Source organism: Chelon labrosus, assembly GCF_963514085.1.
Source record: "Chelon labrosus genome assembly, chromosome: 3".
NCBI classification, from domain to species: domain Eukaryota; kingdom Metazoa; phylum Chordata; class Actinopteri; order Mugiliformes; family Mugilidae; genus Chelon; species Chelon labrosus.
This window is the reverse complement of record NC_140339.1, coordinates 11,804,194-11,830,554: the sequence shown is the minus strand read 5'-3', so window position 1 is coordinate 11,830,554 and position 26,361 is coordinate 11,804,194. Positions and strand designations below refer to the sequence as shown.

Here is a 26,361-nt window from a genome sequence, read left to right as displayed (position 1 = left end):
ATTGTGGCATTTAGCGAATAGAAATAATTTTAGTAATCCTAACTGACCTAAAACAGGAGAGGTTTAGTCTGATTTAACCTCAGACGGCGAGGAAAAAATGTTTATGTGTCTTTTAACACAGTGTATGTAAACATCTGGTTTCAACCGTATGTACAGGCTGACAGTTAGCAATGTTTTAAAATAATTTTTTGATTTGTTATCTAATACATAACAGCTATTAAATGTCTAAGCTGACCCAAGAGTTTCAGGCCAAATATTCAATTTTTAAAAGTCTATTTATATCTCTGTAGATCATATTTGGATAAATGGACATATTTGCATATTTGTCAGTTATGTTACAAGCAGAGGAGAGTTTGGCGGGTTAAACAAAACCTAGCTTCCCAGCAACACAACGAAGATCCTATACATGATACAAAGCACTTACAGATCTTCCATGTACCTGAAGTTGCTGATGCAGGTTGCCTCACAGGTTTACAGTGATGACAATCAACTTGACGTGGTTAATGCAGATCAGGAATCTTCAAAGGAAGTCTCTTGTTCTTTTTTCAGCTGCAAAAACATCCAGAGTGCTTAGTTTAAATCAGTACGGACAAAAAGCAAAGAATTCTAAACCCGGAGCCTGACGTGTAATCTGGAACGAGCCAGACTCCAGATGTGGAAATCATTCACAGGAGTTGAGGCAGACTTAAGTCACATCACTGAGATCATGATTTATATTGTTGTCATTGTCCCAGAGGGGGAAAGAAAATTACAAGCTCCACAACTCTAGCAGCAGGTCGACAAGTCCGAGGTAAATTCATAAAGGGAAGCTGTTTAGAGAGCTTTTGGTCACCCAGTATCTAGTGTCAGTCAACCAAGGGAAACTTAATCAGCAACCATTTTTATACGTGATGATGCTCCCAGCTTCTCAAATGTGAAGATTTGCTGCTGTTCTTTGTCAGTCATGCACAATTACGACCGGAATAATACGTTTTCTTTGTTGTTTTATTTCAGCAGCTTAACTGCTAAAAGTAAGAAGGTTCTGGGTTCAAATCCATCACCCGGCTTGGGCCTTTGTGTGTGGAGTTTGCATGTTCTCTCTGTGTCAGCGTGGGTTCTCTCCGGGTGCTCCAGCTTCCTCCCACTGTCCAAAGACATGCTGGTTAAGGTTAGTTGATGAGTCTAAATTGGCAGTAGGTGTGAGTGTGAGTGTGAATGGTTGTCCGTCTCTCTGTCTTAGCCTGCGACACACTGGAGACCTGACCGCCTCTCGCCTGACGACAGCAGGGACAGGCTCCTCCTTCCTTCCAGAGGACCAGCAGTTACAGGAAATGAACGAATGAATGAACTGCTGAAAGTAAATGCTAGTTGCTGGCCTATATCAGTCACTTAAGAACGATTTAACCAAACCCAACGGTCTCATACTGAAGGAAACTTTAAGATTAAATAGGACGATGAGTTACGAGGAAGATTTGATGTTAATGGCAGTGAAAATGATTGTCTCCATAAAGCCATATAGCATAAAATAATGCATACTCTGTGACTGTAGTGAACAAGTCTTGCAGTCTGATCAATTCCGGACAAAACATGAAGTGGACATTGTGGCGTTTGTACTGTATATGCATGGTTTACATGCAAAATAATAAGAACAAAGTACTCTTATTATCAATTTAACACGATGCAAAAGCAAACTGCGAGATTATTAAATGCGCGCCTATTTACTTTTGGAGTCTCGATCTACTCTTCGCTCCTGCGCCTTCACAGCAGTCATCTCCTTTCATGTCTGCGCTGGAAATTCACTATTATTATGTAATATGTTGCAGCAACATCCATTCAGCGTTACTATATTCAGCCGCGGCGAGCCAAAAATATCCACGTACTGCACGCTGCCACAACAACGTGGAAGTGGGAACGGAAAGTTTAGCATCAGGAACAAACGAGAACCATCGGAGCGGCGGCCACTTGTTCCCCCAGCTGTTCCCAACCCAAAATGAGTGTTCAGCTTCTGGTTAGGGCCGAATATGACTGGAACAGGTTCTAACCCATTGTTTTAACATTGCATCGGTATAAATATCACTTTTAAGAAGATACATTAAAAAAACTATATCAGCTATTAAAACATCAGTCAGTTACTAACAAGACAATCCAATATAACATAGGGCAACACATAGATGCTCTATGTCCAAATGCAAATAAAGTGGATTTGCTTATTTGAAGTATTTATGATGCATTAAATAAAGCGTATTATAATAATAAACGAGAGGTGTACATAAGTTTAGCTAATGCAGTAACAAATCTATCTGCAGCAGCTGCAGCAGACTTGACAAAGGGCTCCCAGTGAGTATACTATCACTCTGAAAACACTCAATGGGAACAGAGGATCGCACACACCCATTCAATGCAGCGTCTCTGTGGTGTGCCAACTCACATGCCTGTTACATAACAGGGCTCCTACTCCCAGGCCTAACGCTCCTGACAAATCCATGCACGCTTTGCTGCACATGAGCTATTTATACACTGCACCCAAGACAGGGTTGGTCAAAAATACCACTCCAGTCAATTATTCATTGAGAAACATTCCAAAACAGAGCGGAGAATGGGTTCGGCTACACAGGAATAGACCAAGGGGGGCTAACAATAAATAACATCCATTAGCAATGCAGCAGCTCGCTCGTCCTCAGCGGTACCGAATCCAAAGGGCGGCAAATGTGTAGGTGCAAATTCGCCCTCTGATGTGTTGCACTTGTATTTATAGGAGTCTGTGCATACACTTCAGCTCATCTGCAGCCACATCGTTCCTGTACAGGATGCTAAAAATAGCAGGCCGCACTGTGATGGTGCCATTTTTAGATCTTGTAATTTAAGGCAGCAAGAGGAGGAAAAAAAATAAATAAAAAATGCTGTTTCACACTGATGCGATGCGGATGCACCTTTTTATGTGAATGAACGCACCGCTCAGTCTTTGCTCTAAGCTGATCCGTGCTGCATCGGCAACATCATTTACAAACAGGCAGCTTTGGTCTGCCAGGTTTTCACTCTCCCACACTCTATGCATTGTTACACGCAAGTACTTAGTTTTGTATAGCTGTGAAATTCTGATTATCGTCAAGTTTCAGGACTGAAACTGAAAAAGTTTGACTACTGTTAGAGATGCATGGCACTTTCATTACTGCCATTCACACCCAGAGCTGTACAGCTAAATTGACTAGCCGAATGGAGTAGATCAAACTGGAAAAAATGGCAGCAATTTTGATAAATTATTCATTATTTTAAAACACATACTGTATGTTTTAAAGGCAAAATCCAATATCAGATGTGAGGATTTGGTACTCTTCTATGACAGCGAACTCATCATTTCAGTGTCTTTGACTTTTTGTCTGTGTGGAAACATTAACTTTCACTTTTCTAACATTTCCAAGCATTTTAGTGACTGAACAAGTGATCACTTTTAAGGAAAACATTGATTACACCTACTGAAACAATAATAATGATGATGACGTAACAGATGAGGTAGGGGGGAAAGGGAGCTAAATTTTTAGCTTTAAATTTGCTTTTTTTTTCCTATTAACTCTTCAACACATGTTTGTGCATTAAACTTTTTCATCTAGCAAAGGAGAACATAAAATAAAAACTGCGATGCCAGATCATTCATAAATTTAGCACCTCAGTTACTGGAAATGTTCACTCACTGCTCCTCATGGCTGTCCGATCTACTATAACCTGTAGTTGTTGTCATCTGTATCTGATGTCAGTACCTCGTACATCACTTTCTGCGCAGCATAGATCCAAAGCTTTTCATCAGCTGACTTGATTTCTTTAAGTAAGTGGCGACGAATGCAAAGTAGTAGATCCAAAACTGAATGATTCTGGTTTTGATTAGGCTAGAGAAACTGGGAGACAAAACCACAGTGACAGTGAGCAACAATTACACCTGACTCTTAGATTTCAGTGCTTTGATTAGTCATTAATGAGCACTATACAAGACATGAAACAAGTGTGTAAATTTATCCAAGTGTGTGCAAACATTGAGCGTGTCCTCAAAGTATTTGATACTATTTTAAATTACGGACAAAAAGCAAAGAATCGACAAGTCCGAGGTAAATTCATAAAGGAAAGCTGTTTAGAGAGCTTTTGGTCACTCAGTATCTAGTGTCAGTCAACCAAGGGAAACTTAATCAGCAACCATTTTTATACGTGATGATGCTTCCAGCTTCTCAAATGTGAAGATTTGCTGCTGTTCTTTGTCAGTCATGCACAATTACGACCGGAATAATATGTTTTCTTTGTTGTTTTATTTCAGCAGCTTAACTGCTAAAAGTAAGAAGGGTCTGGGTTCAAATCCATCACCCGGCTAGGGCCTTTCTGTGTGGAGTTTGCATGTTCTCCCTGTGTCTGCGTGGGTTCTCTCCGGATGCTCCAGCTTCAGTGCTATCAGTCATTACTGAGCACTATACAAGACATGAAACAAGTGTGTAAATTTATCCAAGTGTGTGCAAACATTGAGCGTGTCCTCAAAGTATTTGATACTATTTTAGATTATTGTAATGAGCACCAGTGAAAACAGCATTGAAATAGTAATTATGTGGTTGGCAATCCCCCCCAAAAATATGGATTACTTCTGTTTAATCACCAAATCTTCTTTCAGCTGGATGCAGAAGGCACATGGGGTCATCAGAGGGAGATTACTGTAGGAGCCGATAAAAGGTGTCACACATCGCCACCTGTAGGTCAGTCTTAAAATGTCCAGTTAAAAACATTGCAGCTTTGCTTATAATAGTTTTGGAATCGGGCGTTCACGGCCGCAAAGTGATAAAAGTGAAAACGTTATAGGATCTTCAAAAAGCCCAGACTCTTTTATTATTCCCCCAAAAAGACAAAGAAACAAAGTGAAATCCACACACTGCCTTTAATACTGTACATTTAATACAGATTCCACTGTTTTTATAAATGGTCAATGGTAAATGCCTTTTCTGCCGGATGATTTCCATAAGTTAAGAAGCAAATGTAATAGCGCATTTCATTTCCTCTGTCCCGTCTTTAAATTAGCTCAAAAAAGTTTTTTAGGTCCCATATAAATAGGAATGATAGAGAAAAAAGTGCAAAAACTGAGAATTCCCATCCGTTTTAATAAGCAAATAGTGAGGTCGTATATTTCTGAGTTTGAACTCTTAACCTCTGAGCTGAGAAGCACATCTTAGCAAAAGACTTACATGAATATTGTGTGATGTTTCTTTGTTTTTTTCAATTAAAACCTCCAATTAAATTAAATTAAAACATGGCGTCGTCTCTAGGCAGTAGTATGGAATAATATATGCGTTTCCTTTATTTTAAGGTGCCACCTATTCTTACCGAAATGATAAAACGTCTTCATGACAGTAAGTTTTTCCTTCCAATTAGCACATAATTAAAACTTTGCGTTAGAATAAGCTGAACTTGAAAGCATTGATCAATTTTACCCCCTTTTCCTTTATTGCAAGTCAAGCAAACCTTGAAAAAAAGACAAAAAAATGTGTTTGACTGCCATAACTTCTTCATTGATAACAAAAGGTCCTGCATTTTACAGGTTAAGTTGTGGGTCAAGATTATCTACAGTTGTACTTGACATTTCAAACCGATTTTTTTGGGGCAACTTAGACCTTAAAGAAATATATTTAAAAAAAGCACCCAGATTCCTCTGGATATGGTTCTTGATATTTCGCATTTTATCAGGTTCTAGTTTCTTAATTTTTTACTGTGTGCAAGTTATCTGTAGTACAGTGTATGTATGTGTGTGTTCATCTGATGTGTGCATGATCACTGGGTACTCCTGGGATCAATCTGGTTGAGTGGTTTAGGGCTGTCGACGTTCCCTCTTGGTGAGCAGGTAACACTGAATGGTTCTCAGTCGATCTTTGGCAGGGGCGAACTCCGGCTGCAGCTTCAGCGTAGACTCATACCAGTGCATGGCTTTCTCAAACTCCTCCTGATGTCGAGAAAAAATTAAATGCCTTGATATTCTGTTGCAGTACTGGTTGCATTTGAGAATGACAGAACTGAACTGTAAGCTTCAACTGTGTCCGTTACCATTGCTATATAGACGTTGGCGAGGGTGAAGTGGTTCACGACAAAGTGAGGGGCAATTTCTACGGCCATGCGGGCGACGGTAAGGGCATCTTCCCATAATCGAGCGTTCTGGAAGATGTTGGCCAGGCTGATGAGCGGCACATCCTGGATCGAGATTAAAAGAGAAATATGTTTTATTTTCTCATGTTCAAGTCATAACCAGAGAGGTTTACGGTTAGGAGCAGCTCACGACGAACTTGCCTTCATGTGATGGGGGGCGTAGTTGAGCGCTTGTCGCAGGCAGTCGATGGCTCGCTTGCCTTGACCTTTCACCCTCCAGTACAGCGCGGCCATGCTGGATAACACCCAAGACGTCTGATTCTGTAGTTTAAGAGTTAAGGAAGAAAAAAATAACAAAATCAAAGGGCAACACATACACAGCAACAGTTTTATTTTAAATAACTGTTTGTAGCAGATCAGCTCTACTATGGTTTGAAAAAATGCATCAATTTGGAGACAAACACCACAGAAAACACACATACTCTATCTTTACATTACAAAAGCTCAGGATTGGGTTGGCAAATACATAACATGCAACTTGCTCCGAGGATCACACACACAAAAAAAAGGATCTAGACTCTAGAAGCGAAAAAGAAAATTCTCTGCCTCAATCATTCTCTTAAATGTTGTCTTACCTTTTCCAGAACTTTAGCAATGCGGGTGCCCACTTGCTCAAAAGACTGAGGGGAGAACTTATCTTTACCGAGGTTCTGCAGGACCTGTGAGTTAGGACAAGAAGAGACTATAAACTAGGAGGTGGGGCTGTGCTCACTAATGACTTCAGTAATGACTTCCTCTTTCTCGGTCTCACATCAAAATATCAACCACTGACTGTCTTGTTTTTGTGCTATCCAGCACGTTTTGAAATGGCGTGCTTCATAATCCACGTGACTTAAAACTGTTTAGAATTGCCTGTCAATTCTTGTAATCTGTGGCTTCCTCCTCAGCCTACCTCACGCAGCTGGCTCTCCCCAGTGTAGTGGATGGCAGCACGATTGGCCACCCCTGACAGGTGGTCGAGGGTGTGCATACTGGCAGCTAGGTTGGCATTGCATAAAGGTTCAGCCGCTGGCTCCTGGAGTGGCGTGGCAAAGTCTATGTGCTCTGTGATGCTGAAAATAAGCAGTGAAGGGAAATTTAAAATAAAAAAAAAATACAAAAAACTAAACTACTTTCACTGAATTGTGTTTGCTGATATGCAGAAAAAGTGTAATGGCAATGAGGCAGCAATGCTTTCCTGATCCTGTCTATTTCTTCTCATTCAGCAAGTATTTTTAAAAGCCTTTTTAAAGCAGCTCACCAAGGAATATGTCTACTAAGTAAATTAATACAATAGGATCAGTAAAAACTCTTTGTAACTTAAGATATAATACAAGAAAATGTGACCATGATCTTGACTGTGACAGTCTTACTCAATGTTCTTGGCAGACACAGCCAGCCAAGTGCTAGCTACAGTGGTGAGGTCCACCCTCCGTGTCCGCTGGCACTCCTCTGGCCCTGGCCAGCCAAGACTTGTGTAGTCTCTCCAGCGGCCTGCCAAAAAAAACCCCATAAAAACCATAAAGACATCTCTGTCAGTAACTTTTTTTGGTGCTCATGTTGTTGCAAGTGAATAAATAAAATGCAGATGTATGATGTACCTGAAGGACCAGGGGATGGGATAGTTGGGCCGCTGATCTCCAAGACAGAGTGTCCACCTGGCAGGGACTCCCCATTCTGGCCGTCATCAGATATGGCAACACTTTCCGACCCATCTACCTTAGCTTTCTTAACACGCTTAACCTGAAATGTGATCTGAACACCAGCAACAAAAAAAACTTTTGTTAGGAGACTATTACTAATTCATAAATTTATTTTATAAAAACAAAAAAGGGCGAGCTTCCACACTTACCCACTCTGCTCCATCGTCATCCTCACAGTTTCCAAAACATGGCCCACTACTGGCACGTGCACCCATGACGCGATCATTCTTTAGCACCCGGATACCTCGCAGGTCCCCTCGTTTTCCTCCTACGTCCAGTGCTCCCTCAAATGCTCCCATCAGGTCTTCCTTTAGCTGCCACTCCTCCTCCTTTTCCACTCCTCCGTCCACAAAGGAACCAGTCATTTGAGCCGTTCCTGAGACAGAGGGAGATCCCTGCTGCTGTCCAGCTGCCTCACCTGACCCATTGCTGTCCAAGATAACCTCTGGAAGGTGGTGAGAAAAGAGGCTATTTAGAGTGGCACTGAGATACACAAGCAAATAGAGAAATGTGAAACGAAGGCCATTAGTGTAAGATCTTGCATGTTTGGGATGGACATTTCTTCCACAGGCAAAACTGCCCTGAATTAAACTAATCATAATCCAATTTCCAGCTGATTTCTTTGCACCACGGTTTTATTTTTGCCAAAGAAGGTGCCAATAAATCAGTTTCTTACTCTCAAAGAGCAGGGTGTCTTCCATGGCAGAAATGGAAGGTGTATCCTGCTTCTCTTCGCTGCCTTCCCATTCCTCCAGCTGTATGCCAAGGTCCTCCTCAGCGATGCAGGCAGCACCCTCTACAGTACGCCATAAGAAATTTAAGTTCACTTATTATTCCGAACCTCACCACACCGATAGTCAGGCACTCACAACAAACTATAATAGTAATAAAGTGTATTAATATAATATTTTATAAACTTCAAGACAAATGTCTTTATACTTAAATGACATTAAAACCCTACTTTGATAGAAAATATACATTCAACAGGATGTAAACTAATAATAATAATAACAATACTAATAGTGTATTTTGAAAATACTGTACAGTTTTTGGTTTCACTGCATACATTTCATGAATAAAATGAATCAACAAATCGATCAATATGGTGTAAAAAGAGTTCAACCTATAACTTTCACATGGCAGAGATTACACTGGGTCTCAGGAAACAATACTCACCAGGACTCAAAGTGATGCATTTCATATTTTAGCAACTCTAGTTCTGTCCCTTCAGCTCACACTCTACTGACTCCATTCACTGTCAAGGCTTTGATTTTATTTATTTACTTGGATCTCACACAATGGTTGCAGCCCTACTAAGCAAGATTCTTCATCTATGTATGTTTTTCAAAAGGATCAAAAATATAGGAGCAGCTGCAGCCATCATAAAATGTAATATAGTAGAAGTTAGTTTATGTTCTGTGTATATATCAATCTTAAGGTGGGTGTCTGTTTTGCTCGTGTGGCCTTGTGTGCTTGGTGCGCTTTATTGGTGCGATATTTAGCTTTAGAGGGTAAAATATAGTGCTTTCTAAATCTGGCATCAGCTATTTTCTGCAGCTTAAATTATTGAGTGGGAAAATTTCTCCACTTCAAAGCACTTTTCTCCTCACTCCCACTGATATGAATAAAGGAAAGGTGCAGTTCCTGCTCACATCAAAAATACAACAGCATGTTTTTGACGGCATCTCTTGAAGCTTGAAGTGGTGGATTTTTGATTGCAGTTTGCATACATCGCTAATATTCTGTTAATCTAGTAAACTGGTAGAATTGGGCAACACAGGTATACATATTTAAAAGCTCTAATGAATTTGCCATAAAAGTCACTTAAAAGTGTTTAGAGCTCCCTACACCGCTACTGAAACAGTACTGCATTTCATAGCTCAGCTGAACAAAATCTGTGAATCTGCATTTAAAAAGCAGTTTTAAAAGAGTTCAAAAGAAGCTGAGACAAATGTGCGCACAAATAAAGTAAAATTAGCTTAAGTGTGTGTGAAATACTCACCTGCGCAGGGCTGTCGGTGCGAAAGATTGTAAAGGAAGGGGTAGAACTGAAGACAGCGCAGCAGCGGTAGGCTGGAGCGACACTGTTCACAGCCAGCAAAGGATGAGAAGGAAGAGGAAGAGGACAGGGCCGTCACCAAGATGTGGCGGAACGAGGCCAGAGCACCTGTCACATTGCCCTGGGCCAAATGCACGCTCACCAGGCTGAGCAGAGTGTGGGGCTGAGGGAGGGAAACAAGCAAAACAGGGCAACAGAAAATTAGCAGATGGGAAAACTAACATTTTTGCAGATATATGTAAAATTTACACAATTTACAAAAGTTTTGCAGTTTTGCAAATGGGTCACACCACAGTTTATTGGCCTTGTTCACCACAGTGTACCAACTACAAACTACAATCTCCAAAATAAAAACACAGTTGAATCTAGTAAAGATTCAGTGCAGGATCACTCTATTGGAATGATTTCATTTTCACTAGTGTGCCTGATGAATTTTCTAGAATTTCTGAATTTCCTCAGAAAGGGACCAGAGTTTGTTCGAGGTCCTTGCCTCTGCCACAGATGTCAAGGACTCCAGCTCTGCCCCTAAAACAGAGCCCGCCTTATGTATCAGTTTGTCCAGCCACAAGGTTCCCTTCTTCTTAGTGCTCCCTCCCCAGCACACCACAGCGTAGAAGAGGTACTGATACTGGCACTGAAGGGGCTCCCACAGCTCATAAGCACAGGCCCTGAGTAATCGTGGGGACACTCCGTCTGGGCCAACTGCTTGTCTGGGATGGAGCCTCCTTAGTTGTCCGCTCACCTGAGCCAAAGTGATGGTGGTGGTGGTGAGGCCTCATCTCCAGCAGTGAATGTGGAAGGTGGGGGTGAGAGTGAGGATGAGGCAGTAGAGGGGGAAAGGCAGTCGAACCTGTAAAATAAGTAATTGAACTGGTAGGCTCTCTCCTCATGTCCCTCAACAGTGCTCCTCTTCTTGGTGCTACAGCCGGTGATGGTCTTCATGCTGTCCCACACCTCTTTAGTGCAGCCATCCTTCAACTTTTGCTCCACCTTCGCTCTGTATTTCTCCGTCACTTCTTTCAGCCGGACCTTGAGTTCCTGCTGCAGGCGGATTCTGCTTCTCCTGGTCACCATCCTTAAAAGCCCTCTTCTTCCGGAGAAGAAGCACCTTGATGTCGCTGGTGATCCAGGGCTTATTGTTGGGGAAGTAGCACACAGTTCTGGTGGGTACAACAACATTCATACAGAAATTGATGTCATCAGTGATGTATCCAATGATCCCCTCTAAGTCTTCACTTCCAGCCTCCTGCAGCACTCCCCAATCCATGGACTGGAAACAGTCCTTCAGAGCTTCCTCTGCCTCAGGCGACCATTTCCCGAAGGAGCGTTTGGTGGTGGGTTGCCGTGCAACCAGTGGCCTGTAGAGAGGTTGGAGCAGGATCAGACTGTCTGATTTCCCCAGCGGTGGTAAAGGTGTAACCTTGTATGCATCCTTCACATTTGCATACAGAAGATCAGTTGTCCTATTTACCTTGGTAGGGCAATCCACATACTGGATGAAAACAGACAACGTAGAGTTCAGTGTCGTGTGGTTGAAGTCTCCAGAGATCAGCATTAAGGCATCAGGATGCTGCGTCCGAAGTCTGACGATGGCGGTGTGGATGGCGTCACAGACAACATTGGCATGCACTCATGGGGGGATGTAAACACACACTTAAATCCGCGTTAGCATCGGGGATGCTAGGCGTTAGCCACGTCTCTGTGAAGCACAGCATTCCCTATAGATTCTACTGTTCATCACTAGTCCAGCCAGTTCGTCTGTCTTGTTGGCCAGTGAGTTCACATTCCCCATAATCACTGATGGAACACAGGGGCTTGCATATCCATCTCTTCGCTAAACGCATAGCCTTCAGCTTGGTGCCGGCTCTGCAGCCCCGATACAACCGTCTTACCTCCTCGGGTAAGTGAGGGAGGTGGCTGGTGCTGACGTTTGTTCGTAGCACCAATATGCGTGATACTACCAAAGTTGTTATCAATTAAAGTTCCGTAATGAGCTGTTGCTATCATTGCCTCGGTGGGAAAAAAAAATCGTTCAGGGACAGCTCAGTTGATTTAACAAGAGGAAATGTTCCTTTAGTCAAGGCTGCCCTAAATACCATCTTGTAGATCCTGTAAATTTCTTTTAGCCACACAGTCATTTTCCATTTTTCCATGGTACTATTTTGGGAGTGAGGCCAAAGGAGAGAACTAAATTCCTAAGTTCCTGCAACCAGCTTGAATGATGATTGTTTTATGCCATGCTATGACACAATGTACTGCTGCCCTCCCCCACGTTTAGGGCCACTGTATGGCTGGTAATGATTTTTGACCTTTAATTTAATATAAAGCTGTGGGGTATAAAATGGTTAATGTTCTGTACTTCATTTCATGAATAAGAACCTACTACCTTTTTGGATTTTCAACAATATACAATATTGGTAATGAGTGCTGCATATTATTATTATACACTACTGCCATGTGATCGACTGCTGAAGTGTGTGCCTTAAGTGGTTAAAAGTACAGCGTACAGGTAAGCATATGTGATCCTTTCTAAAATGGTAAAAACCCAGGTTAGCCAAGTTATTTATCAATGTGCCTTTACCTCTGACGCATTGAGTGCCAATGCATGCTCCAGCAGTGTTTGAGCGTGGGCGGTCAAGCTGTAGTGTAGCAGCAGGTTAGCAGCGTTGGTGAGGGGCAAGTGGCGATGGGAAGGCGGAGTTGAGCTCAATGCTTGACGCAGGCACTGCAGGGCATGGCTACCATTGCCTTTGGCTCGCCAAAACAGAGCTGCCTCATTGTAGACCTGCCAGTGTAGTATAGTGTCCTATGTAAGCCAAAAAAAAAAAAAAAACTCCTGTTAGCTCTGAAAAAGAATTCCGTAACTCCGTAACTTTAGCTTTGAAACACTTTGAATGCGTTTCAGCATTGATTTAATAAAGGATAAATAAAGAACAATAATTAAAGACTAAAATTTACTACGTGACACTCTACAGATTTAGACCTTCAAGTAATTTCGATGCAATAACAGAGGAGCAACGTGAAGCTAGAAAGTGATGCCTTGACACTTAACGCTTCAACTATTTTCTGCACTCCAACGATGAATCATATGCGTTTCAACTTTTCACTTTTACATGGATGACAGCATAACAACAGAGAGGAGTGCTTGAGCAGAACCTCAACAGCGACTAGACAACAGTTTAACTGGCCACGCTTGGTCGTTTTGTAACATTGCTTGTAGTGTGAACGCGGCATAGGGAGCTCCCTTACTTCTTTCATGGCTTGAGCTATTCTGTGGCCAATTTGCTCCAGTGTCCATCCTCCACTGCGCAACTGCAGTATCTGTAAACAAACACAGAAATATTAATGACTGGTTATTCCTCTGCACTGGAAATACCAACCAACAAACACACATACAGAGTATAGAACACTGAATGTGTTGCGTATCAAGTTGTCATTTTCCTATGCACAATTCTCACAAACACACACACCAATGGCAAAGGCAGACATATACCTCAGAGGCAAACTGATCTGGCAGCTCCTTTTCTTCCAGGCCCCAGTCTAGAGAGGAGGGCAGGAGGGCTGGATATGGTTGGGGGACAGGACTACAGTCTGGCAGAGCTACTGTCTGAGAAGGGCTGCTGCTCCCATACAGCAGAGCTGCCACTGGGCTGAATAAACACAAATTAATGTATTTCAGTTACAAGTTAATTGTGGTCATTTTAATGTACAGTTTTTTGCATGTAGTATGCAGTTTTAAGGATCATTCTGAGGAACATCAAACCTCGAAGAGTAACCATTCTGCTACGATGTACCTTAAAAAAATATCTTGGAATGTGCACTGACCTGAGGCCCTGAGTTTCAGGTGGAAGGTAGAAGGACGGCAGCAGGTGAGCGGGGGGAACACTTGGGTATTCCCGGGCACAGTCTGCCCTCTGAGGCCACAATATCCTTTGTATGTCCTAAAGCAAAAACCCACTTTCAGTGATTCCTGGTCTCAAAACCATTACTATGCCCATGTTAACATCAGTAAAAGGGTTAGACTAACAATTTGAAGACACATTTGAAGACAATTTCAGACACACTAATCAGGACTCCAGGAATGTATGGTCTTTTCATCACAAAGAAAAAGTGTGCATTAGCATTACAGACGTTTAATTTAGCTTTCTGGTACCAACAAGACAGTGCTCCACACTGAGGTGATCTGCCAATCATTTATTTGCATGCAATTTCCTTATCGTGCCTGTGTGTAGTCCGGATGGCCGGCCCAGAGGGCAGCAGCAGGGTCCTGGTCTCCGGACACAGAGGGATGGAGCTGGGGGCTGGCGGCTGTCTGGTTTGAGTTCCGCTCTGAAACAAGTGCCACACTGGAGGCCACTGACACCTCCTCCCCAAACTATGACCAAGAAAGAAAAAAAAGCAAGATTATGCCCCAGTAATAAGATGAACAGATACATTTTCATTCTTATCATGGTGAGAAAACAATGCAATATGACTGCACTGAAATTCTGTGTGTGCTTTCTGTTAATACAATGGATGTTTGGACATCCTATCCTGCTGAATATACAGGACATATATATTTTTGCTTTGTTTCCTTTGATCTCAGTACATTACTCTATGTTAAAGTTATGCGTTTTCATAGCTCCTGTATCGTTTGACACTTACAGAATTACAGATGCAAACATTTTACGGATTTTTTTATTGGTACTGTATGTTGTGCGTTGACATGAAGACTTACTTGGACATAGTGGACATGCTCAAACAAATCCCCCCGGTGATAGCGCACAGGCTGGTCAAAGGGGCAGTAGAGGCTACGTTGCTGCTGACCCAGCCGACACATCTGATGGTTCCCTGAAACAGAAATGACCCACAATACTAAGCTGCTGCTCTACACTGTAGGAAGAACTGATGTGTACTGATGTTTGCTCTTCTCAGAATTGACACGTGCCACCTTAATGTGGAGTGCCTAAGTGATCAGGTCCCTTCTTTCTTTGTTTTGTGGTGAAAATTTGCATTTCTCTAACAACGCCAGTTATATTTAATACCAGTAATACAGAGGAAAAAAAAGTTAAGAATTCCAATATACTGTACATGCAATCAAATAAAAGGATCAACTGAATTGTGAGATCATGCTAGCTGCATGCCTCAGTTCTGTCATGCCCCTGGTGTAGTAAGAGTGCACTGTTTCCCACCGAGTTGGGCTTCTTTGGCCATCTGGGTTTCATGGATAATGTTGCGCAGGATCTGCTCTTCCTGCAGCAGCTTGTGTTTATCCAGTGCCTCCTGCTGGCGAAGGTAGTGATCATGCTGCTTCTGGTACTCCTTCAGCTCATTCAGTGTCCGTTGCAGGGACCTATAAATATTGGAAGAAGAAGTAGGGAAATACAGGCAAGCTGCAGAAATACATAGAAAAAAAAATCCCTCGCGAAGGTTCTATGTGTTTACTAAAAATCCCTGATACACACTGAACGATGGTCGTCTTTCCCAGGTACTCTAAACTGCTTATCCACTTAAAAGCCTATCGGTAATGATCCGACATACCTTGATCAAACAGTGTGTCTCCATTGCATAAAGTTGGCTGCACCCAATTTGAAGGACGTCTTACCTAATTTTTTGATTTAATGAACAGTATGGCGTAACTCCATGGAAAGTACCTAGAGTGCTTGCTTACCTGTGCTGGGCTTCCAGGCGCTGCTCCAGCTTTTGCTGACAGAGCACAGCGTGTTTCCTCCTCAGGCCTTGCTCAAAGCCTGGCTGGGCCTGCAGCGCCTGCTCATAGCACAGCACTGAGTGGTTGTATTCCCCAAGCATCTGGTCGGACGGTAAGAGAAGACATAAAGACAAAGGATACCGCAGAGGTCAGAGCTCATTTGTTTTATGTAAAATTCAAACTGTGACAACAATTAAACAAAGAACAGACTAAAAATATGTACAAGGTAGTACACGCTGGTAATAAACCTCTGAGGACTCAAATATATGTGTTTAGTAAAATTATGGTGATGTGATAAGATTCCCCTTCAAAATAAAGGCACTTATATGGTACAGCGGGACCTAAACGCAAGGACCTATGCACGTAGCCTGCGCCAGTGCAACTCGTCAGTCTGGCTCACTCTGTAACAACGCCACCCAAACGCTAGTCGGGTTTCCGCTTCCTGCTTTACTTTCAACAATGGCGACTGAAACTTTCACAAGTCACACAAGTCATACAAATATCTATATCTCCAAACCTCCTCAGTCAACCTTACTGATTCTTTAATGATCCAAAACAATCAAATTGAGGAGATGGAAAAGCAGCTGGAAATAATAAAGCGGAAACACGGTACTACCAAGCGGATCACTGCTGGGGAGGTGCACGTCAGTTACGGCACTGGCCTATAACCCTGGTAACTGTGAAATTCAACTAAAGTTCCAGAAACTTCACAGTGGGAACACGTTTTTCATTTGTGCACTACTGCATTAAAAGTAGACATAGCATATGGGGTTCATTAAATAATTCTAAATTTTTCAAAAAGTTTTCCATAATATACCACAAAAGCCTGTAAATGATTCAAATTTGTTTCCATGGTTGCACACGGGGACCATGCTGTGATAAAATGATAAAAGTTTGACTAGATGCCAAGTCTGTCGTTTCTAGACACAAGTTTTCTCTTCAACTCACAGCATAAATGTTGCCCAAGGTGTAGTGACTGGTGAAGAGATCCGAGGTAAGGTCCAGGGCAGCATGGGCGAGAATAGCAGCATCTGCTGAGAAATGGGCGCGGTGCAGGATGTTGGCCATGTTGACCAGGGCTATATCTTTATGCTGCCTGCAAGAACAATAAACACACAGACACACCTGTGAGCATTCTCATACAATAAATAATATATTAGTGCAGAAGGCTTCTGACCAGGCTGACTGTACCTCGGGGAGAAATGCAGAGCACGCACTACACAGTCCACTGCCCTCTGAGGCTCGTTCTTCATACGCCAGTAAAATGACGCCATGTTGTACAGCACCCAGGATGACGAATTCTGAAAAGCACAATCATGAGGTCATGCAAAAACAAATACTCAAAAGGACTAATTATTAACTGCTTATCCGCGTTCGATTTGCTCGTTGCAGTTGGTCACCAGTGGACGTTCCAGGCTCTGGTTGCCTTAGTAAACCTCTTGCATGTTTTCCACCCAAAATGTACAGAGGACAAGCAGGACATAAAAAAAATATATAGTGTACGGAGGGAGCTAGCTCTTCTTTTTGTCATCAATCTCTATTTGAAAAGCGATGCCATCCATCCCTTCTGTGTAAGCAAAGGTTTTTTTCACCTACAACTACTAAATTTAGTAAAAGCCGATGGTGTCTTGTAGCCACATCACTTCTAGTCTCTTCTCCTGTGCCCTTGCATTGCCTCTATGTAATCCTAGTTTTTCTGGATTGGGTAAGAGATCTCTGTCACATGCTTAATACGGCTCACTTGCTGACACTTGTGTAGAATGTGTCTGGGCTGGTACTGACAGTTACTACTGCTTAAAAAAGTAAAACACTGCACACAAAGTTGTACGGCAGACCTTACCCTCAATAAGGCTTGATGGATTCGATGGCCCACCTCGTCAACACTGTGGCCCAGCTTATGGGACAGTGAACTAAAAATGGGATCCTCCTTAGAAAGAAGTGGGGAGGTCAGGTTCGCCCTCTCCTGCACACCCTAGAGCAGACAAAATACTTGATTAAACACAATTCTAGCAGGTGATCAATCAAATAAAAAAAGCTAAGATCTCTACTGTGCACCTAATAACCAGTGCACTAATGACCTTACCTAATAGCAGGGCTAAACTTCTCAAGGATTTTACAGGTAGAAAAACAGCATACCATGTCCCAAGGCACACACGTTCTCTCTCTCTACACATAAATTTAATGAGCCAATGACGCACATCCTGAGTTAACCTGATGAAGCAAAGGGTAGCGAAGGTACTGTATCTGGGTTTCCAAAATATTAACTTTATTTATTGTCCGCTAAAATGGTTTCATCTTTGCCCAAGGCCCTCATTTCTGAAAGTGCTGCTGGATACCAATAACAGTGCACCCAAACTGATCTAAATAAGACTGCTTTAATATGACGCCTATGACTGCTTTAACTGTGAATCCAAATTCTCACTGTTCATGATTTTTCTCTGAATTTGTCTCTTTTCACATTACCTAACTCACCTTACAATGAAACATTGAAAAGCAGTGTTCCTGTAACTACAGGTTAAATACACTCACTTGTCAGTTAATTAAGATTTAGTACAAAAAAAAAAAAGAATAACTCAGACGATTGTTGATTCAAACTGTGTTTTTAATTTGAAGGATGTGGTTTGTATTACTACTGAATTGCATTGTGCTGTACTGACACACAATTCTCTTATTTTGACAACCCCATTGTCGTCAGTAGGCTAAGATAAATAACAGTACCACCAACCACACTACTGTCTCCAAAAGCTGAATCACTGTCTTCCTTACACGATTCCAACACAAATTCAACAATATAGCAGTCATGAAAGAATGATTTAGTGGAGGAATCTTATATTAGAAGGCATTTGTTTTTTTTATTTGTGCAGCTAATGATCTGGCTAGTGAGTGTACATTTACTACAGAATGCTTACATATGATAAATTACCTCTCACAAATGCTTACGCTTATCAGCTCTAATCAACATTGTGAATAATCCCTTATCGTCCCAGCAATTGTTTGCACTCTACTCACCCTGAGATGTTGGAATGCGTGGATGCTATAAGGTAGTTCAAAGACTTTTGCACAGTCTGGCTTTTCTAGATCTGGGGGCAGAGCCGACCGGGAATCCACATAGTTTTCGGGGCTACAGGGAAGAAAGGGCGACTTTGTTGTAGAGGTTTAAGGGTAATAAATCTTAAGCATATCTCATGACTATGCCGGTGTGTTTTATTGAGAGCTTACCTGATGTCTTTACTTTCCAGGGAGATATAAGTGCCATCATACAAGTCCAGGTCCCCCAGGGGTACCTTAGCCATTACACAGTCTGCATCCTCTTTATAGTGTCTCTGCTCCAGACCTGTGTCTCTGTCCTCATTCTCTTCAATGTGAATCTTCTGCGCCACTAGCTGCTTCTGCTCAACCATCACCAAGGACAACAAGACGTTAAGGACTGGCAGGCCGAAGTAATCCACTGAAAATGTAAGCGATGAACATGGTAGTACCCACCTCCAGCTTCTTGAGGTAGTTAACACGAGTCTCTTGCCTCATGAAGATTACAACATCGTGTGGATGTTTCAGATTCAATGGGGAGTCCACCTGAAATAAAAGCAGTGCGATGCCTTACTGATGCACGGGAAACATATCAGCCCAGAGACAGCATCTTCAAGTTGTGTGGAGTCATGTACGAAATACCCGGGTTTGATTTCAAATGTGCAAACTCATCTTGTCAGACCTCCTTGTCAGCTTGCCACATAAACAAAAACACGGGTTTTCCATTTAAGAGGTGACTGCAGTTTGCTGGCTGTTGGCACTAACAAACACTGACGCTAATAACAAATTAATATTGATAAGCAGTTTCTATAGGAATGGGCCTGAAATAAATTAATTATCTTGAAGTCGACCTGCCTAACCCCAACGATAGGTTGACATTAACTAGTTTGATTAGGTTAGGCGACTAGGCAAGCTAAATAAAATTAATTTTAATGCGTGTCTTTTCTACTTGTATGCGACTTTAGCAGAGCGGGTAAATAAATACTGTTGTGTTCAGGCACCTCCTACAGTTATGTTCGCAAACAACACAATGAACCGTTACCGTTTATGCTAAGAAAAATAGTTAGCTTTAGGAGCTAGCCACATAAGCAGCGCTAGCAGGTCAATGAGCTAACTGTCATACTTGCTGTTGGATTTTTCCATCTTCTGTGACAACCCAGTGGGTCGTTGCTCCTCCGGAGTCCACTATTAGTACACAGAAGAGGATGAAAAGCTTCCCCTGAAACAACGGTTTTCGCGTACAGTTGACACGGCAGGGAAAAGACTCAGGACAGATTTTCCTGAGGTCCGCCATTTTTCTCTGGTCTCCCTTTTGCTCTGTGGCGACGACGGTCTCCGGCCAGGAGGGGGCGCTGTCGTTCGCCGCGATCGAAAATGGTAATTCTTTGGTGACGATTGAAAAAAAAAAAAAAAAAGAAAAAGAAAAAACAGGAAATTCCGTAGAAACGAAAAGTTCGAGACGTTTTTCAAGGCAAAGGTGGGTATACTCCAAGACTAATATTTGTTCTTCACAAGTCGGTAGCTTATTGTTTTCCTTGCCGTTCAGGACGCTTGTTCGCTGCTGGTTACCTGCTGGTTTCGTTTCTTTTTGTGGCTTGCGAGTCAGATTCGTTGGAGTGTAGTTCCGCATCCAGGGGCATGACTGGTTCATCAAATGACAATAATGTGTACGGATGGTTAGCTAGCTGTCACGAATCTGGTTTAATGTTGCTTTCACGTGGCACATTAATAGTGTTTGAGATACCACTTTATTCAGAGCCACAACTAATAGCCAAAGTTTAAAAGTTTGTAGGTGTGACGTTAGCTTCTAGGAGGAGTTAACAAGTCGTTAGTAAACGATGCACTAACTCCACCGTTTATGTTTCAGCATAAAGAGGAACCAGTAACCTGTAAAATCCCGAATCTTCAAAGTTAATGATACAGGATACACGACTTAACACTTTACCATTTAGCTGATACTGATGCTGTCGTGATACAAAAACAAAACAGAAACTTCAATGTGGCACTTACCACTCCCTAGTGATGCACAAGTGTTAAAAGTGGGAAAAAAAATAAAAAGCTTTACCCTAGTTAAACAATAAGTTCTTTATGCATAAAACTGGAGCAGCCTAGAGCTGAAACTATTAGTGAGAGATCTTAATTAGAGATCTGTGGACTGTAGTTAAACTGTGATTGACACTTTTCAGTATTTTCTGAATTAAATTTGTTATTTTCAATGATGAAACAGAGACTATATGGATGCTATTGGCACTATAAACCATTTAGTAACAGTTAAACGTATTTATGGCTTTTTAAAGAAGGGAGGAAGTTGAGAATGAGTTCATTCATTCATTCATTCATCTTCTGTAACTGCTTGTTCCTGTGAAGGGGGGGTGGGGGTAGTCTGTAAAATTCAGTAAGCGATTGTATAGTAGCTTCGGGTTTTCTTTTTGATCACAGATAAGACTTCGTCCAGCTGTGCTCTTAGAGTCAATGTGATCGAGAAGTTGGAAGCTCTTGATATCGGCATCATAAATTCTTACTAAAGCATTATTATGTGACATGAAAAAGTTTGCCTTGCTTAGCTTTTTTGCTTAGTACCGACCTCTCATTTTAAGAGGGGAAAATCGTGAATTGTGATTATTTAAAACAAAATGTTATACACAATCTTATCCTTCTTTTCTTGCTTTCAGACTTTGATTGCAGATCTCTACAGATGGCTTGCTTTGACAGCAATAAGGGCAGTCTGGAGGAGGACAGCTATGAAGGAGCTGTTGGTGGAGATTTGTCCGGCTGTGCCTTAGCCATGCAGGAAAAGGAGCGGGAATCCCTTTTTAGCCCTTCAGAGAGCCCCGGCACCTATATCAGTGGCACCTCTTTTCAGGCTTCTGCCCCCCCTCAGGGCTATGATGTGGAATTTGACCCACCCCTAGAGAGTAAATATGAGTGCCCTATCTGCCTCATGGCTTTGAGGAATGCCATTCAAACACGCTGCGGTCACCGTTTCTGCAAGAGCTGTATTGAGAAGTCCATTCGGTATGCAGCCGTACTCCTCTCAGATCAAACACTGACTTAGATTTATAAAGCACTTGGAACCGATACTCGTTTATAAGCAATAGATCAATCTGTGAAATCTCAGGCTTAAATGACTGCAGTGTCTAAACAACACACCATTCCACTGACACAAGGTTTCCTGCTCAAATAAATGTCTTACTCCTTGACTATGTGATTAATGTTTCCTTAATGTTTTGCTTCCTTTTGCCAAACAGTGATACAGGACAGAGATGTCCGGTGGACAATGAATCGCTGTCAGAAGACCAGTTGTTTCCTGATAACTTTGCCAAAAGGGAGATTCTTTCGCTGACTGTTCGCTGTCCAAACTCTGGCTGTGCTGACAAAATGGAGCTCCGACATTTAGAGGTTAGAATTTTGAAAGTAACACACAGCTCAAAAAATCAGTCAATGTTAAGAGAGCAATGCTGGATAAGAAGATTTACGTGATATTTCAGATATTCAGATGATTACTTAACTACAAAGAATAAAATAACTAAAACCATCCTGAAAAAATAAACCTCTGGATGTTTGTGTGTCAACAAATACAAAGAGCTGTCTCAAAGTAATGACTTTAAAAGCAACATCACCATTTCAGAAAACACTTTAGGTTTAGGTGTCAAGAACTGCATCTTCCTCTCGTGTGGAAATTGTACGTGAGCACAGGAACACTAACTGCATCGTGTCACAATGTTGTTTTCCCTCCAGAATCATTTGCAACACTGCGAGTTTGCCACTGAACCCTGCCCACAGTGCCTGCAGTCTGTGAGAAAGAGCCGCCTAGAGGAGCACACAACTGTTGAGTGTGGTAGAAGACCTATGTTGTGTCCAGACTGTGTGACAGAGTTTGTTTTTGAGGAGAAAGAGGTACCGATGCACCTCTAACCACTTTCAGCACATTTCTCACAGTAAAATCACATAAAATAACTGTTGTATGCTCCAGTGAGGAATACTCTCATCACTGTCTTGTTTTGATTGGTCCTGCAGCTTCATATGCAGCAGTGTCCCTTTGCCAGTGTGAAGTGTCAGTACTGTGAGATGGAACTCATCAGAGACCAGGTGAGTGTCTCAGTGCTTGCCATAAAAAGGACCTCTGGTGGATCAAAATGTCAAAATTTAAAGATTTTCTTATAATTTAACTAGAACAGAACTTCTCTTTTCTTTAAACTATGGGGAACTATTCCTCTCACTATGTCACAACTGACGTGGGCAGGTTTTCTGTTTCAGACAGAATCTTGGTTTTCTGTCTGAAACAGGAAATGAATTCAGGTCCCTGTCAGTGAGTGTGTTTTTCTACCTTTATACAATAAAACTTTTTGGAAAAAAAAAAAGCTGAGCTTCCGATGTTTTTGTTTTTCTTTCAGATGGAATCTCATTGTGACACAGATTGCCCAAAAGCACCCATCGCCTGTAACTTTAGCATCTTTGGCTGTAAGGAAAGGGTAGGTGATGAGGTTTAAAGATTCTTCTGTTGCAAATCATACACACTTTAGAAATAATATTCCAAACCAGGTTTGTTTCACTGTTGCTGAAACCCATGCCAAATCCATGTCTTAAATAAACCTGGTTTGCCCATCTTCAGATGCTGCGCCACAACCTAGCTCAGCACATGCAGGAGTTCACACAGATGCATATGCGCTACATGGCCGAGTTCCTGCGTGGCCTTAGCCTGAACGGCACCACACCCAAATCCCTGTGGACGCCAGAAGCTTCGGCTTCTTCGGACGATCAAGGAGATGCAGCATCAGCGACGGCGTGTAGTGGATCCAGAAGAACTGCGAGCTGCACCAGCAACAGCTGTGGTCAGAGTCAGCCCAGTGAAGAGAAGCAGAGGCTCAGAGAGATGGATGGACGATTGGTGAAGCAGGATCACCAGCTGCGTGAGCTTATTATCTTAAAAGAAACACAAGTAAGGGAGCATTTCTAAGTTCTTGTATGTGCATCAACAGCGCTTGTGTCAATTTGCTATCTGTCTTAACCTTTAGCTTGTATTATATAACGGACAATGGACAAATCGAATTTGAATTTTTAATTTTCTTATGACGTAGTGACTTCATTCAGAGCTAGATTCCTAGTTTTAAATGCTAGTATATGCTAGTATACTGTTAATGTATTTATCAGTGGTATATAATTTCAAACGTAATTAATTAATCAATAATGTAAAAATATACCTTATCTCTCTCAGATAGACATAATGGGCTATCAACAACAGATACTTTTCTAAAGAGCAACACTTGTGCCTCTTTTTGTTCTAGGTCGTCCGTTTTTGTTGGCTCATTTCTTTCACTTTGTTTCTCTATTTGACTCTATTTTAGCTCTAGTCATTATATTCTTGAAGTTTACGTCTTTTGAAACCCTTGTCCCATTTTCTTTCACAGGCAGGCCAGCTTGCAGAGCTCAGGCGTAGGGTGTCAATGCTGGAGGAGACAGTGAAGGAGCTGGAGGGCCAGCAATGCCATGGCATCTTCGTCTGGCGCCTCAGAGGGTTCTCTGCCCACCTACGGAGCCAAGAAGCAGGCATGCCAGTGGTTGAGCACAGCCCTGGCTTCTACACAGGCCGTCCAGGCTACAAGCTGTGTCTGCGTTTACACCTGCAGACGCCCAATGCCCCACGCTGCTCCAACTACATCTCCCTCTTCATCCACACCATGCAAGGAGTTTTTGATGGGCAGCTGACCTGGCCGTTTCAAGGGACCATCCGGCTGGCCATCCTAGACCAGGGCCCGGAGGGTCAGCATCACGTGGAGGTGATGGAGACTAAACCAGACCTGCAAGCGTTCCAGAAGCCCACTATTCAGCGCAACCCCAAAGGATTTGGATATGTTACCTTTATGCACCTGCATCAGCTAAGTCAGAGAGCTTTTGTTAAAGATGACACTCTGCTTATCCGCTGTGAGGTGACACCACGTTTTGATACTATGCTTCACCGGGAGGGTCCAGCAGTACAGCCTAGAGGACCCGAGACGTCATTTTCAAGGGACTAAAGTCAAACTCATTTCTTCATCACCATGATGCGTACAGACATCTTGTGTTTCAGTATTGCTCAGTTCATTGGAAAGGACGGGCACGAGTTATTTTCCAATTTTATCCACGCGTATTCCTGATGTGGAGGTTGACAAAAGTGTTAGCTTGAAAGCCCATTTTACCAGGCATGTAGTTAAAGCAGGAGTCCTTTTAGAAGGGCTTGGAAAAATAAGATTCATAGTGTGAACAGACAGTGAATGTTTGGATGTCAGTGCACAGGGAACACTATTGGTAAGCTACAGGATGATATAAATCATGGTAATTAAATCAAAATAATAGACACGTGCTTTGAATCGTAGATGTCGCCAGCAGGCAGATTTTCATTCACAGTCGTTGCAAATTTGGAAACTGCAGAGTACGTGCAAAGTTGTTTTTTGTTTGCCCAAATTTTAAATATCAACGTCAGGTCTAATAGATACGTGCAGTACAACGCCTTTAACGGATTTAGAAAAACGTGTTTTATCCACATGGTGCATTCATTAAGCCTTCTGTGTTCAAGATTGTCCGTGTTTAATCAGCTCAGCAGCACCAGCCTGGAGGGTGATTATCACTACAACACTTTGCTTTCTTGTTGTTTTTTTTTTTTTTTTTTTGTAGACAGCACTGACTGCTGAAGATACCCTGTGGAGAAACTGAGCAGTAGTGGTACCTCTGAGCAGTGCTTACAGAGCAGATCCCAACGCGTTGTATTTTTATCTCATCTTCTGAGACACACAAGGATACACTTACACGCGCAGAGGCATGTTGATAATGTGATTCGAAATATTCGGCCACAGCGGAGGATGAAAGTAATTAGTGCATACAAGCACGTCATTTAAAATATTCTAAATGAAAAACAAGTGTTTTATAAAGAAGGAAATGCATTTAGGGCATGCATTTGTTGGATACGTAGGCTCCACAGGGTACCTTTTAAAGAAATGTCATTGTGAAGAATAGAATTAGCACAACTCAACGTTCTGTCCACATTCAACATTTCATGCCTCACTACTTCTGACGTGACTGTTCTCAAGGCATCCCTTTGTTATATTCCTCGAAACTGATACACACACTTTTCAACATGGAGGATATTCTGTTAAGAAAGATTCCACCGATTGGTAGTAGTGCCTTTCCCACAATTAATGTGTAATTTTTTTTTTCTTTTTTGCTTTTATGAAATGTGCGTGAGTAGAAACAGGCAATATGGGTTTGAGGGCTGGGGAATCGAACCAGGCGCTCAGTGCTGACGTCACATATGCACACTTTTTCATACGTTGTAACCAGCCGGTACACATAGATCCTCAGTGTCTTTAACTTAAAGCAGCCTTTTACATTATGTAATTAATATATGGTGTTTGTGTGTTTTAGTCTTCTCGTCTGTTGATCTGTGATTTTCCATTGCTTTGGTGCCATTTAAAGTAGTCAATTACAATGTTACACTGTAAGCGGAGTTAATGGTAATAACTAAATGAGTGGTTGTTATAAGTGTGGGATTTATTACTTGTGCAGATATTTGCCACAAGGCGTAAATTAAAGCTAAGCATACCGTATTGGAACATTTGATGTGTTCTACTGACTTGGACCATACATTTGTATTTTTTTTCCATTTAAACAAAACAACTATCATATTCTGCCATAAGTGAAAATGTTCTTTACCTAGCAACCTGCTAAAATAAATCAACACAATTTAAAAAAAAAAGTCCAAATGAAAAATGAATCTTAAAATCTTATGA

General features: G+C 42.0%; 2 protein-coding genes across 4 annotated transcripts; one reads left to right on the top strand and one right to left on the bottom strand.

Annotated features, from left to right (window-relative positions):
- Positions 1 to 511: 511 nt before the first annotated feature.
- Positions 512 to 19,892, bottom strand: ttc17 (tetratricopeptide repeat domain 17; the record flags this gene model as incomplete). Of its 2 annotated transcripts, XR_014698962.1 has the most annotated exons (26): positions 512 to 549; positions 3,669 to 5,941; positions 6,043 to 6,186; positions 6,283 to 6,402; positions 6,717 to 6,800; positions 7,034 to 7,193; positions 7,494 to 7,614; positions 7,722 to 7,875; positions 7,973 to 8,268; positions 8,500 to 8,619; positions 9,826 to 10,045; positions 12,464 to 12,688; positions 13,132 to 13,203; positions 13,376 to 13,532; positions 13,708 to 13,823; positions 14,105 to 14,257; positions 14,600 to 14,712; positions 15,054 to 15,214; positions 15,533 to 15,672; positions 16,520 to 16,667; positions 16,763 to 16,872; positions 17,412 to 17,543; positions 18,581 to 18,692; positions 18,791 to 18,960; positions 19,055 to 19,144; positions 19,722 to 19,892. XR_014698962.1 is itself a non-coding variant. In XM_084540866.1 (25 exons), the coding sequence occupies 25 exons, from the start codon at positions 19,890 to 19,892 to the stop codon at positions 5,810 to 5,812; spliced, it is 3,621 nt and encodes a 1,206-aa protein (XP_084396992.1). In that variant the 3' UTR covers positions 3,622 to 5,809. The 2 variants fall into 2 exon arrangements, 1 of the variants encoding a protein (XP_084396992.1); XM_084540866.1 differs by lacking the exon at positions 512 to 549 and having other exon boundaries at positions 3,622 to 5,941.
- Positions 19,893 to 20,012: 120 nt separating this feature from the next.
- On the top strand, positions 20,013 to 26,332 carry traf6 (TNF receptor-associated factor 6). 2 transcript variants are annotated; one of them, XM_084574917.1, is made up of 8 exons: positions 20,013 to 20,075; positions 21,271 to 21,613; positions 21,847 to 21,997; positions 22,337 to 22,495; positions 22,616 to 22,687; positions 22,993 to 23,070; positions 23,211 to 23,537; positions 24,007 to 26,331. In XM_084574917.1, the coding sequence occupies exons 2-8, from the start codon at positions 21,294 to 21,296 to the stop codon at positions 24,610 to 24,612; spliced, it is 1,713 nt and encodes a 570-aa protein (XP_084431043.1). In that variant the 5' UTR covers positions 20,013 to 20,075; positions 21,271 to 21,293; the 3' UTR covers positions 24,613 to 26,331. The 2 variants fall into 2 exon arrangements, with proteins under 2 accessions (XP_084431043.1, XP_084431044.1); XM_084574918.1 differs by lacking the exon at positions 20,013 to 20,075 and having other exon boundaries at positions 21,124 to 21,613; positions 24,007 to 26,332.
- Positions 26,333 to 26,361: the final 29 nt, after the last annotated feature.

Bases quoted from the DNA above. Each gene is read 5' to 3' on its own strand.
- traf6 (XM_084574918.1), top strand. From the start codon at position 21,294: ATGGCTTGCTTTGACAGCAATAAGGGCAGTCTGGAGGAGGACAGCTAT. The intron at 21,998-22,336 runs GTTAGAATTTTG...TTTTCCCTCCAG, and splicing joins TGGAGCTCCGACATTTAGAG to AATCATTTGCAACACTGCGA. The intron at 23,538-24,006 runs GTAAGGGAGCAT...TTTCTTTCACAG, and splicing joins TTATCTTAAAAGAAACACAA to GCAGGCCAGCTTGCAGAGCT.